Below are 15,462 nucleotides of genomic sequence, written 5' to 3'. Positions count from 1 at the left end.
ATTGCCAGCGGTCCGTCAGTCAACAGACGAGGTTGGCCTGTACGCTTTTGTGCTGTACGTATCCCTTCACGTTTCCATTTCACTATCACATCAGAAACATTGGACCTAGGGATGTTTAGGAGTATGGAAATCTTGCATACAGATGTATGACACAAGTGACACCCAGTCACCTGACCATGTTCGAAGTCCATGAGTTCCGCGGAGCGCCCCATTCTAGTCTGTCATGATGTCTAATGACTACTGAGGTTGCTGATATGGAGTACCTAGCAGTAGGTGGCAGCACAATGCACCTAATATGAAAAACATATGTTTTTGGGTCTGTCTGGATACTTTTGATCACATAGTGTATCTGTTCTAGGAAGTTTTCAGAAAAGTTTCACAGATGTCTTATTGCAACCACCACTAACAAGATTGTAATTTTCCAATTAATTGTTGGACGATTAGTTTTTTTCAATGATTGCAGTATGACAAGCAAACTGAGGTTTCCTCTAAAGTTTTTGGTTACATCAGGAGATGAGTCTGGGGGCGATAGAAGGATCCGATTATCATTTTATGCCCACCCCTGATACTAAATCTTGCCCAAGCAATGTCACAAGTAGCTTCAGTTTCTATCTCAATGGATTTGAGTACCTTGTCTACTGCAATAAATACACCACCTCTATTTTCCACTTGCCTATTTTTTTGATATACGCTTAAATTTTCCTGAAAAATCATATTATCAACTTCAGGTTTCTACAAGAGACATGTTTCAAATACAGGATAACTGAGGAAAATCAGATGCAGAGTAGCTGAAGATTTTCTCATTAATAATTCAATACAAACATCCTTCTGTGTATTTAATTTCAAGAAAATCTTCTGAAAAACTTACCTTTAATGTAGAAACACTTAAATTTATTTTCCTTAGAGATTTCTTTTCTTCCTCCTCCTACAAACAGTAACTTGATTCTTTCATTACTGTTACAGCATAATTGGACAAAAGTACTAAACTGGGTTAGATAAGTATGTTTAGCTACTGAACAATATGTACTCTGATGGACAACTAAACTGACAGTAAGTCATTCTGTGTCAAATCAACATAGATGTCAACCTGCCCATCTCCAATTTTCATCTAATTTGGTGTGTTCATTGTACATGATGAGGGGATAAAATGCTAAATTTCAAAATTGTAACAAAAGTATGTAAGATTCAAAAAATGTGTGGAAAATTTTACAAATACAGAAAACAAAAATGGCTTAACTTCTGTTCTAATAGAAACAGAAAGAAAGGTCTGGGAACAAGCTTTCAAATAATACGTAATATAATCACTTTGAAACAATGTACACAATTAAGGTATGTGATAGTCTTTGACCTTGAACGTATCAACACAAGTCACCTTCAAACTTGGTGGAGGAAGAAAAAAAAATGGCTCCCCATGTTACAATACAGAACATAGTAAAAAGATCAAGTTTGGATGGCATTTGGATTAGGAAATATAAATTATTATGTACAGCCTTGTGATGTAATACAGCAACTACCCAATTGTATTCAGACTACAACAAAGTGACATTAAGTTCTCTTACATGAAAGTAAAGTGTCAGATAGGAAATCATGTGTGCAAAGAGTTGATTTGCTCTGGAATGACTCAGCAGTTGTAACAGAAGCACAGAAGTAAATGACAAAAGAAGGAAATTTATGATCCACTTTCTTGTCAAGAATGATGTCACAGGAGACAGAACACAAGTTCAAATTGGACAGGAATGTGGAAGGACATTGTCAAAATCCTTTTCAATACAATCTTACCAGACTGAAGACACTGATGTCAATAAACCTAATCTAAAACTAAAAGTCAGTTAGAAAATAATCTTGCCCCCCCCCCTTTTAAAATAAAACATGATAAACTGAACCTACCCAAAGAACAATACTAAATGCAAAATCATAAAAAAAGAATAAGAACTTAAAGAACAAATCCGAAAACTTCATAAACTTAAAGCCCAACTTTGGAATGAAGGGCAGGGAACTGAAACCAGATCGACCTGAATTCCAGTGCCTTACCACCTGACTCGGTGCAGTTGAGATATAACATGACACGGGCATTGCAAATAACTACATAGGTCCTGCCAGTAAAATGTGACAAGCCACCAAAAAGAAAAAAAGGTACTATTTGTTTTACTGTATTAACTCGGCAGTCATCTCACGCACTGCTTATCTTTGAAAAAGTTTGCTGCTTCAGTATATAGAAATATAGTTATTTCATTAGCTGTTTTCAAGACAAGCAGTCAATATAAATATTAACGGTGACTGCAAAGCTTTCATGCAGTCCACCTCCTGTGCAACGGCAGGCATGTTACATTCCACAATATGGTCACTAAAGATTGAGCACAAGCTTTAATAGCAAAATGATGGAGAAGGTAATTGAGTGCATCTTTTTAAAAAGGACCATACTGCCATCCATCCCCTTAACCAACTGGCTGGGCAGATGGGGAGTTAAATACTGCTTCTCCTGAATGCGGTCATATCTTAATTACTGCACCACTACACATGGTCCCTCCAATAGGATCAACACCAGAGTATTCCTGGTCTCTGTGCTCCTCTTTCTTAAACAGATGCTGCCACTATTGCTTGGTCCTCAATTAACCTTGTGGAATATACACAAACAAAGTATTTTGTTCACATATCTCCCCCCCCCCCCCCCCCCCACACACACACACAAATGAACAAACATAGCAAATTATATGTCATATTTCCAAATTAAGGACTACTAACATGACTCAAGATTTGACATACAGCTAAGGACTGCTCAATACCACTAAACTACATCCCTTAAACACCAGCGAATACAAACCTGCTCATAATTTACAAACAGAGCAGAACTAAAGTCCTTTGCTATCCAGCTAAGAAGTTCTTCAACTCTTGGAACTTCTACATAAACCAAAACACATTCTGCTAAAAACAATGTTGGCAAACTGTAATTGACTTCTGCTTCATTTAACTTTGACTGGACTTCAGAAAGATTAGTCAAATCAACCCCAACTATGTGATAATTTCCTGCATGTAAATCTGTGGCACTGAGTTTCACTTCTCCATCTGGAACAAAAAAGTCAGAAACACACAAAATGAAATTTCAAGGAACTATGATTTGAACACACTTACTTATGCACTCAGAACACTATTTTACATCAAAGAGCAATTATTTGATATTGTCAGGGGGAAATATGTCTATTGAAGCTGTACTGTATGAAGATAAGCAAACCTTCAGTATGAATTTTCTCTAGGAGAGTTTTATTGCGTTTAATTAGGTAACACTTTCTTGCTGTAACTGTGGGAAAATCCAATTCAATGAAATTTGAAACTGTCTGTCCAGAATCTTTCAAGCGCCAGTACAACGTGTCAAAACCCGATCCCAAATTTATCAACTGACATTTGCCTCCACATTTCTGAAAGACAGAAGAAACAATATAATAAAAGACATATTATACCTGTAGAATTAAATGAAACATGTTAACAGTTTTGATTTGTTGGGACACAATACAATTGATTCCATAGCACAGAACATAAAGTGTCTCCAACCATAATATTTTAAAATAGCTACAAACATCAACAGCACACATTAAAAGATTGATACACTTTCAGTTGGTGATGTAATATGATAAAGCATTTTGGAGATCTAAAATTAACAAAAAACATTTAATGTGGAAAGAAAATCAAAACATCACAAAGTATTAATAAGCCTATGTTGCAGTTTATTCGTCTCACAACATACAGACACTAATGTCTGATTAGAATACAGGAGTATATAAAAAATGGGTAACACAACCTCACTGATAAACTGTGGTTAATGTAAGAGCAATATTAATACTTTAACATTTTTTCTGTGGAAAAGAACAGCTAACTTGACACAACAAGACTAGTGAACAACTACAACCTATGCAAATAACTAATTCATCTTTCACGAGCTCTTCAATTGAATAGTACCTCAAATAGTGTTCATTAGCTTTTTTTTTTTCCCCCTTCAGTGAATCTAGTTTCATACTCAGAATGCTCTTGTCTCTCATCTTTGTAAATGGGGAGTCTGGGCATGTAACTTTACACAATTAATGGGGAGAATACTAGTATCTTTGTTTCTTGGATTGCATTCATGGTCAAAATTGGTTTCTTTGAATAATTAAACTACTGCAAAAAAGAGATATATAGGGAAAGAACAATTAGTACCTGCAGATTGTTAAATAATGGGTGACATTCTCTTGGATGCAAAGCACACAGTTCTAATGATTCTTTTCTGCAGTTTCAGTAAACAAAATATGTTGCTTGAGCTTCCACAAATAACAACACTATACCTTATAACTGATTGGAAATGGCTACATACTTTTCCTTGCAATCACATCATATAGCAATAACTAATATCTGCACTGCAAATGCAAAAGTTCTCTGCAAACCAATCTACTGGAAACAAGCAACATCTGTTTTATTTGACATAGGCTGTAAACCTCCAATTCCAGAAGTACTAGCTTAAGACATGTAGGTCACAAGTTAGGAGTTCCTAGGTTGCTCTGAAGGTTTTGTATTGGGTAGCTATTTTTAAATCATCCAAAACAATAAAAAAATTTCAGCAGTTTCATCTGACAACTCCTAATCGTAGAGAAGTCTTTATATATAGATAATATGTACTGGAAGAGAGGAAGCTCACTCACATTAGTGCGCAAGGAACAATTCGTTATTTTTGTAAATAAGATGACATTACAAGCAAATAACTCTTTAATAACAAACACAAAAATAAAATGACTGAAACATAACGGAACTTAGGATACACCAACTATCTTTTGATAACTTCTGAATATGTACCTACTTCAACACTGAGAAAAATATTATGATGTTCATGGCAGAGGGTACTTCTCTTTGTATGATACAAAGGGTTCCTTCCCATTCCATTTGCATGAGTGCTGGAAGAATATCTGTTTAAATGTATTTGCTGACCCTGTAACCAATCTAATGTCATCTTTGCAGTTTGTAGGGGAGCAATATGTAGGAGGCAACAGCATATTTCTGAACTTTCCATATAATACTGGTTCTTGGCTTTCATGTGACATTTGGCATATAGCTTCAATTGTCTACCATTTCAGGTTTTTCAGCATTTCTGAGGCACTATCCCATGAGACAAATCTCATACATCATTTTAGTGTCTGATTACTAGAATTATTAACAATAAAGTACCAATAAATGGAGAAATGGTCAGCATGTAGTCATATAAAATAATATGTGTACTATAATGAGAGACTGTCACTCACAGATGATAATGAATGCAAGTTTTAGTCTGTACTTACACTATGTGATCAGAAGTATCTGGACGCCCACAAAAACATATGTTTTTCATATTAGGTGCATTGTGCTGCCACCTACTGCCAGGTACTCCATATCAGTGACCTCAGTAGTCATTAGACATCATGACACAGCAGAATAGGTCACTCCACGGAACCCACGGACTTCGAACGTAGTCGGCTGATTGGGAGTCACTTCTGTCATACAGCTGTACGTGAGATTTCTACACTCCTGAACATCCATAGGTCCAGTGTTTCCAATGTGATAGTGAAGTGGAAACGTGAAGAGGCACGTACAGCACAAAAGCATACAGGCCAACCTCATCTGTTGACTGACAGAGACTGCCAACAGTTGAAGAGGGTCGTAATGTGTAATGGGCAGACATCTATCCAGATGATCACACAGGAATTCCAAACTGCATAAGAATCCACTGCAACTACTATGACAGCTAGGCGAGAGGCCTGAAAACTTGGATTTCATGGTCGAGCGGCTGCTCATAAGCCACACATCATGCCAGTAAATGCCAGACAATGCATCATTTGGTGTAAGGAGTGTAAAGTGATGAATCATGGTACACAATATGTCAATCTGATGGCAGGTTGTGGGTATGGTGAATGAAACTTCCTGGCAGATTAAAACTGTGTGCCGGACCGAGACTCGAACTCGGGACCTTTGCCTTTCGCGGGCAAGTACTCTACCAACTGAGCTACCCAAGCACGACTCACGCCCCATCCTCACAGCTTTACTTCTGCCAGTGTCTCGTCTCCTACATTCCAAACTTTACAGAAGCTCTCCTCATTCTGGTATGGTGAATGCTCAGTGAACGTCATCTGCCAGTGTGTGTAGCGCCAATAGTAAAATTCAGAGGTGGTAGTGTTTTGGAGTGGTCGTGTTTTTCATGGGGAGGGGGGCGCCTTGCACCCCTAGTTGTTTTGCATGGCACTATCACAACACAGGCCTACATTAATGTTTTAAGCACCTTTTTGCTTCCCACTGTTGAAGAACAATTCAGGGATGGCAATGGCATCTTTCAACGTGATCAAGCACCTGTTCATAATGCACGGCCTGTGGCAGAGTTGTTACACGACAGTAACGTCCCTGTAATGGACTGGCCTGCACAGAGTCCTGACATGAATCCTATAGAACACCTTTGGGGTGTTTTGAAATGCTGACTTCTTGCCAGGCCTCACCAACCTACCTAATACTTCTCCTCAGTGCAGCACTCCATTCCCCAAGAAACCTTCCAGTACCTGACTGAAAATATGCCTGCAAGAGTGAAAGCTGTCATCAAGGCTAAGGGGGGGGCCAACACCAAACTGGTTTCCAGAATTACCGATGGAGGGCACCACAAACCTTTAAGTCATTTTCAGCTAGGTGTCCAGATACTTCTGATCTCGTAGTGTAGCTATGAAACATGCTCCTAAAATCTGTTAAAGAGACTAGTCATCAGCACATGTACACACTTGTGAGGCTGCAGAATAACTCCCACAGACAGGGATTGAAGGGGAGAAAATTAAGAGCTGGATCACAGAATCATACAATGTTGCCATCTGCACAATACAAAGGAGCTCAAGAAGTTAATGTAGTGTTAAACAACATAATGAGCAAACAGGAATTAAATGATGAGTGTTCATGATTACACATATAATATTCACACAATTAACACACTTTGAAATATTATGCATTTTAAAATTTGTGATTTATAAAACTCAATAAAATTAAATTCCAATTCTATGTTAAAAACACAGAAATCCCCGATATTTTATGAAATTCCTGAAGTTCCCGCATTTTTTCAGGTAAAATGTAATTTCCTGAGAATTCCAGGTAGCTATTACAGAAGAATCACCATCCTGAATTTCTATGAATTCATGGTTAGGCCAACAAACTTTAATGGTGGTTTGGGGAGTGGGGGAGGGATGTTGTACAGTAGTAAAGTACACAGTTGAACAGTGAGCATCATAGTCCCATGCAGACTACAACTTTACAGTCAACTGCAGTTCTGTGTATCCTGAGTACATGTGATACACATACACCAATAGTATCACTCTATCTTTTAACATTTATGTACTATATTGTCTACTGAACCACATACTAGTCAAATACATTTACAATTGGCTCACAGACAACAGCCAAACCTTTATCCTACGAAAACCTCATCTTATGCAATTCCAAACTAATAAAAATGAGTTACAGATGCCAGAAAAAGGGATCAATGACATACACTGGATAAGGCTTCAAGTGTGTAGTTCTTTATGCATTCAGAAGAATTTAAAAATAACCTCGAGGTGGACAAACTAATGAAAAGGCTATATTCTGTCCTGTTAGCCCTAAGAGATCCCACTCATTATGCTGATATGAAGTTATGATTGATAGCATATTTTCACTCAATACTGCCCTATGAGATAATCTTCTGTGGTTGGTTGGTTTGTGGGATTAAAGGGACCAGACTGCTACGGTCATTGGTCCCGATCTTCTGTGGTGATTCAGCTGATATCATCTACAGAAACACACAGTAAGAATATCACATAAAGTCTATAAGAGAACATCTTTCAGAAGCCTCTTCAGAGACCTGGTGATTATGACATGCACATGCCAATACATGTACTCTCAAACGATATTTGTCATTAATAATAACAATAATAATAATAATAATAATAATAATAATAATAATAATAATAATAATAATAATAATAATACTAAAGAGTGAATTTTGGATAACTCTGCTACTCACATATGGACTATGCCTCTCTATCTAGCATCCCAAATGCAGTTTTATAACTGTGATGGAAAAAACTTCCAGTTACTAGTAGACACCAAGCAGAAAGTTGAGTACCGACTTGATATTGTAAAAATAAATATATACTTATACTTTAATATTCACTACAACAACAATTTATCAGAATATTCAGTTTCAGGGGTGCAAGTTCCACATAACTCTAATGTTTTCTACAAAAGATAATGTGACTTCACCAATATATAGACAGTTGATTGTAAGTTGGACAAATGCTTTATTTGAAGTACTACGGAAAAGAAGCATCTGAGTAATATAAAAGGAGGGGCACTCCCTCCTCCCCAAGGTGGTTGTTTTTCTCGTAATATACATATGTGGAGAGAACTAAAAATAATTGCTGAAGGTATCAGTAGAATAGCACTGGTCATAATTTGTTGTTAGTATACTTCACAGACGTACTGAACAATGACTAATTCTGCCTGTTAATGTATGAATTGACTCATTCCACATCACTCAGGGCTCTCCATGATGGGATTTACAAAACAATGTGTGTAATGAATCAATCAATCAAATGAAACCTGACACTCAATGTAGGTGACAGGCTAAGCTTGAAACTACATGCAAGCACTTCATGGAAAAAGACAAGGACCTTGGTTCAAGTTTCTGTCCTTCAAACTGTTTTACTGAACTGTGAATTTATCAGAAGAAACTAATTTGGTATTTAATTCAATTAAAACCCAATTTTTTCTTATGGTTATAATATGATTGCTGATCCACATGATCATATTAATGATGTCACTATCACATATTATTTCTGTCACTTGCACAGCCATTACTGATGTCAGACCAGTGCTACAAATCAAAGAAAGCTTATGCTAATAGAAAACTGTACAAGTGACAATAATTTCACAAATAATAATGTGAAGAATACAAAGAGATTTGAAGACCATACCAGTGTTTTCACAACAGTATTACATCAATCAATGACCAAGCAAAACTTAATGAATACTATTAACTCCATATTCACAATACACGAGAAAGATGTAGGTAATGAAATCAGTGGTTTCAATCATTTCACTTACACCTGTAGGCCTACTGCTCCTATGTTAACATTATTAAGAAGTCTACACTAGAGAGAAAAGTTTCTACAGCACAGCAGCGATTAAGAATTATGTAACAATGTCCAAATACGTATGGCATAATCCATATCACTTCAGGCAGGGAGGTTACCTTCATAGTCTTGGATGTTGTTGAATTTAGCATACGTTAAAATTCAGGAATAAGTAAGAAATACATTTTTTGTTTTCTCCAAAAAAATTCCTGCCCGAGATATAGGCCGCCAAAGAAGACACTGCGAACATCATTCTAAAGATGCAAACTTTGGAAATTTTTTTTTAAAATGCTGTGACTCTGTAACAGTTCTAGATATTTTGTTAGTTTTTTTTTATTTTAAAGATAATTGCTTTATGATTACAATGGTACCCTTTGTTTGGACATATCTGTAAAAGTTCTTTTACTGTTGCCATTTGAATTTTTTTGTAACGTACAGAAAAAAAATTATTTTCAATAATGACAATCCAGAAAAGTTGGATTTTTTTCTGTTGATTATTACCATGTAGTACCACATTCTCTGTAAAGGAGAGCTTCCACTTTTGCACAGGTTTTATTTTTTAAAAAATCTTTTTTCTTCTTTTTTTTCTTTCAAGGGTAATGTATGTCTTCACTGAAGTTGTTTCTTACTAATTTCTTTTTTATAATGTTTATTTCTATGGTCTTTGTTGCAGTTATTTCTTATCACTTTCTTTGTTGCTGATATTTCTTTTCACTTTCATTGTTGCAGATATTTCTCACACTTCGCTGAAGTTTTTTGTCAGTTTCTTTGTCATGGTTGTTCATTGCAAGTTTCTGTATTGTAGTTGTTCAGTGCTAATTTGTTTACGTGAGGAATTTGCCAGTTGACACAGTTGCAGTGTGTTTTGTGAAAAGGACTGTTTGAAATGTGTTCTGACTGGGGTCACAGGAGAGTGAAATGTACTGACCATTTGCATATCCATAAAAGGGGTGGAAAAAAAAGGAGAGAGGGAGAGAGGGGGGGGGGGGGGGGGAGAGAGAGAGAGAACGAGAGAGAGAGACTTTGTTCAGGTTGGGAAGAAGTGTTCTCATTTGAAGACCCAGTTTCAAAGTGAAGATGTTTCCAGTGACGACTTTTTGTGTTATAAATGTTTTGACAGAATAACAACAATGATAGTACCTGAACAAGGTGAAGCCTCCCATGGTGCATATGATGCAGATTTTGCATCAATAGAGGAAGAATTAAATAGCCCAAATCGGTCAACTACAGAGGTAGGTGTTAGTTCTGTTAAGGAAACGTGGTCAGTTAAGTCGAGTCATGAGCTCTATGCATCAAGAAAGAGCAGAGAAATTACTAAAGCTAATGGATGAATACACTACACAAAACTGACCACACTCTTCAAAATAGAATTTCCACCTTCAGAAGAAAATGAACCAAAGCACTCTTGCCAAGAATTTATCACAAATATCACTTCAGTTGTTGAATATTGTGCATCCTACAGCAAAAAGGTGCGAGTTTTAATTATTATTCCAGAGACATTTTAAAATAAAACAATTCAAATCACGTTCCATCAGTATCAAAGTACATGGTAGACAAATCAAGAAATATAAGGTCTGTGAAAAGAGTCTTTGGAAGACCAGATCCCTATTATGGTCATCCTAAAGAAGAAGCTCAAGTTGAAATAGTGTAGTCATTTTATCTGGAAGATAAATGGGAGCAACACACACACACACACACACACACACACACACTCTCTCTCTCTCTCTATAACTGCAACAGTTGAAGGTCAAAAAGTTGTGAAAGTGAATAGGTACATGACTCGCAATATTACAGAAACTATTGAAATTAGTAAGAGCAACTATACAACTTCACATATTGGAAGATCAAAATTTTATGCACTAAGAAGTAAGTGGGTAGTTCCACACACCCCTAGAAATGTCTGTGTGTGTACTGCACAAATTTTGAACTTTGTGTGGTAACTTTGAAGAACTTACTGGAGCATGTGACATACGACACCTTGGTTCGGCATATGAAGTCAATAGTAGCCTGTGACATACAGCAAGAGACTTGTTTGTTTCAAGAATGTGGTGACTGCCCTGGAGAGAGAGGACTGGTTTTATGGACACTAGGCCTGGAAGATGTAGCAGATAACTCTGCACAGCCGGCCGGGGTGGCCGAGTGGTTCTAGGCACTTCAGTCTGGAACTGCGCGACCGCTACGGTCGCAGGTTCGAATCCTGCCTCGGGCATGGATGTGTGTGATGTCCTTAGGTTAGTTAAGTTTAAGTAGTTCTAAGTTCTAGGGGACTGATGACTTCAGCAGTTAAGTCCCATAGTGCTCAGAGCCATTTGAACCATAACTCTGCAGAAATTACATATGCGATATGGGAGGAAAATAAGCTAATTGAGAAAACTGTTGCCTTTGACAGTTTCATTGATGAACTTGGTAAATGGTCAGTGAAAGCAGTAACACACCAGCATCTATAGAAATTGCAACAACACAATGCAGAAGTGAAAGGGTGCGTACAGTCTCAAGAACTATGTTTAGTGCTTCACTGTGATTTTGCTGAGAACTGGACTGTAATTCTCCCACAAGAAGTACAAGGGTGCCATTAGAGAAATGACCAGGTTTCAATTTGTACAGGAGCGGCATATTTTCAAAACAAGACCACAAGTATTGCAGTTATAAGTGATGACACGGGACGTGACTCAGCATGTGCTTTGCTAGCGATGCACAAAATTCTTCAACTGCAAACAGGGGCAGAGAAGATTATCATTATTTACGATGGTGCTCCTAGTCATTTTAAAAATTGTTACCAGTTGTTTGAATTGAGTAAGTCGCTTGTGCTAACTGACTGGGTATACAGTGCTACTGGTCACGGGAAGGGGCCTTGTGATGGTGTAGGTGGCCCGCTCAAGAATCATGCTACGAAACAATCTTTTCAGACCAAATACAGCTGCAACTCAGAATGCTGAGAATTTTACGTAAGTCATTAAATCTTACACATCCACAACCCTCACTCTTTTGTCCAAAGAGGAAATTGAAGAATTCCATGAGCAGAAAAAAAAGAAGAATGGTGCAAACAAACTACCCCTGTGAAAGGAATTCAGAAGACACATTTTTGGACTCAAAGTGATGGGCGAACCCATATTGCACGCACTTTAAAGAGGAAGAAAGAAGACATTCGTTCGTTCGGCCAACACCTCAGAAAAAATAGAATAACATTCAGGTTCACAATCTGGGAAGGGGGATGTTTGTGGCATGTGTGTATGACCGTGAGTGGTGGACTGTAGAGATTACAGACACCAATTATGAGTTAAACGAAATTGTAGTGAACTTTATGCTACCATATGGACCAGCTGCTGGATATAGGTTTGCAGCTGAAGGACAGCAACAATGCCATCAGTGCTCACCTCCTGTTCACAATGTTTTGAAGACTGTAAGTGCTTCAGTTTTTATTGGTTCAACAGGAAGGCATCACTCTATATCAAAGGAAGATGCGGAAGCAGTGGAACACATTTTTAGTTCATTGACTGGCTAATTTCAGTACAAAACACAGTGCACACAAGTTGTATAAACTGATACCTGTAAGTCTTTCGATCATTAACATAGATTTTGGATTTAAAATGCTTGAAAAATGAGCCTCTTACGCATCTTTCACAACTAACATTATGTTAAATAAGGCTAGGTTTTGATTTTTATGATCATGTTATGTGATAATGTGGTAATAAAACAGGTTTAATGTATGGCAAAAACTTCAGGTTTAATGTATGGCAAAAACCTGTTCAACCAAAAAGTAAGCTCTCCTTTCCAGGGAATGTAGAACTATATGGTACTAATCAACAGAAAAAACGAAATTTTATGGATTGGCATTAAAAAAAATTTTTTTCCATAAATTATAAAAAAGTTCAGAACGCTGTAGTAAAAGAACTATGACACACAATTCCAAATGGAGGATTTCTTTGTGATCATAAAGAAATCATCTTTCAAATAAAAAAAATCTAGAACTGTTACAGAGATACAGCATTATAAAATTTCTTTCAAAATTTGCATCTTCAAAATGGTATGCACAGTGTCATCTTTGGAGGGCTGTATTTCGTAGCAATTTTTTTGGAGAAAACAAAAAAATACTTGTTCCTTACTTAGTCCTTCATTTTAACATATGCAAAAACACCCAAAACTATGTAGGCAAGATTTTTTCCTAGCCTGCCTGAAATATATATGGACTATGTCATATGTCTGTGGGTATGTACTTTAGCATTTACCTATTCACTTTCCTTGGAACAAATCACACTCACTGAAACATTATAGGTTCTTTTGGTAGATGTGAAAGTGTCACAGAGGTGCTCGGCCAACTACAGTGGCAGATGCTGCAACAGAGGTGTTCTCCATCATAGTTTGGTTTACTATTAAAATCCCATGTGTGTATGTTCTTAAAAGAGTCGATCAATGTAGCCTATTGCTTGCTCCTCCGTATATCACGCGAAAACATTATGAAGATAAAATCAGACAGATTTGAGCCCACATGGAGGCTTATCAACTATTGTTCTTCCCATGAAACATACACGACTGGTACAGGAGAGGGGGGGGGGGGGGGGGCGGCAGCAGTGGTACACAAAATGCCCTCTGGCACACATCATTATAAGGTGCCTTGTACAGCTGGAATAAGGCTACAGCACCCCATAGTGTGTGTGTGTGTGTGTGTGTGTGTGTGTGTGTGTGTGTGTGTACACTTTTATTCCAGCAGCAGATACGATCATAATCAGTGATGTGTTTCATAATGTCTGCCATTCACTACAATCAGATTTTGTAATGTCATCACTCTATTTACCACACTCATGAGTAAAATTGAGGCACACTTGGATGACCAGTGGGTCAACGGTATAAGTCCACTGTGTGAGTGCAGAGGGCTCATAGGTACCACACATGCCACTTGCACACGCACTTACATGTTGCAATCTTAAGATGTCATTTGCCATCAAATGGTTTAACAATAAGTGAACATAACAATGCAAGGGGTCAAAATGTAACTATCATCTACACTAAGAGCTTTGGATACTTGCAATGGCGATATTTCAATTAAAAAATGAATAATATGCTACATAAAAAGCAAACAAATACATTAATGCCATCGATAATTTATGGTAAATCCAAATGCTTAATGGAACAGTCAGTCAAAGTCTACAGCGGATTCACTGCCAGCCACAACTATATAAATGTGAGTTCAAATTCAAAACTAAATCTAACCATTTCTCTCTTTGTCGTGCTTTACAGAACAATGTATGCAACATATATAAAAATAAAACGAGGTAACGACCACTGAAAATACATTTATTATTCGTAATTGCCAGTATGGAGCATACTGTAGTGAAAATAAGTACACGAGTTGCATGGGCTATTAACGTTGCCACTAGTATCTACACAATAACAACAGAGCGAGTACGTTCCGAAAACCGGTAGGATTTGACGAAATGTTTGAATTTACCGTAACGATAATTGAAATTTAATCAAGCATTACAGACGTCTTCACCGAAAACTTGCCATCAGCATTACTGAAAATGTTCATTCCCTGTCGTTACTAAAAATTATTTTGGACGCTAATAATAAAGTAGTTGTACACAAGCCGCTTCATCGATAATAGTTTTCTAATGTGCAAATTTAGCAAAGTTACATATGAAAAGTAGGAGCAAAAATTACGTCACAATGATAACACACTCTTTTCATCTGTTTTTTAAATCAGTACCTTTAAAAATTTGTCGATAAATATCCCCACACCTTTGGTGCGCGCAAAGTAGCCACGATTGATTTCAGGAGCTTTTCTCTCTGTACCGCGCACAAACAATGAAATATATGGATCATCCCAATATCCCAGTTTTACAGCACAACGTTTACATTCGCTAGCATCATCATTTGTTGCCTGAACCGCTTCACAACCAGGCTGTGACATTTCTCTTTCGAGCTCTCTAGTTAAATGTTTGTTTGGACACCCTTGCCCGTCTGATCCACTACACGCATTCACAGATATTACCTTTGTACACAAACAAGTACAGTCAAAGAGCTAAAACACAAGAACACTGAATTGAGTACAATCACAGTCCAATAAGATCACAGACATGCATAAAGTATGTCTTGGAATACAATACAGATATTTCTGTAGTTGAATTCAGTAATCTCTGGACAAATATGCAGTGGTTGCCCTTCAACGACGTCTCGCAGCCTCTCGCTTGATAGCGACGTCGATTCCCGCAGAAAGGGGATCGGATGTCGCAGAAATGAAGAGGGGAGATTTTTCTAGACTTCAACGGAACGAAACGACAGACATCATCGTCAAATGGTGGGGCGTTCAATCTACACGGTACACAACGTG

The 15,462-nt window shown here is 37.4% G+C and overlaps 1 protein-coding gene across 1 annotated transcript in view; it reads right to left on the bottom strand.

Moving 5' to 3' along the window:
• LOC126473211 (leucine carboxyl methyltransferase 1-like) overlaps positions 1–15,165 on the bottom strand; it is a 61,763-nt gene extending 46,598 nt beyond the window's left edge. Inside the window, 3 exon segments of the mRNA XM_050100124.1 lie at positions 2,822–3,063; positions 3,230–3,413; positions 14,839–15,165. Coding sequence (XP_049956081.1) covers positions 2,822–3,063; positions 3,230–3,413; positions 14,839–15,042 — 630 coding nt within the window. The 5' untranslated portion in view covers positions 15,043–15,165.
• Positions 15,166–15,462: the final 297 nt, after the last annotated feature.

Source organism: Schistocerca serialis, chromosome 1 (assembly GCF_023864345.2).
Source record: "Schistocerca serialis cubense isolate TAMUIC-IGC-003099 chromosome 1, iqSchSeri2.2, whole genome shotgun sequence".
Lineage (NCBI taxonomy): Eukaryota > Metazoa > Arthropoda > Insecta > Orthoptera > Acrididae > Schistocerca > Schistocerca serialis.
Note: the sequence above shows the minus strand (reverse complement) of the source record. Positions and strands in the feature narration are given on the sequence as shown.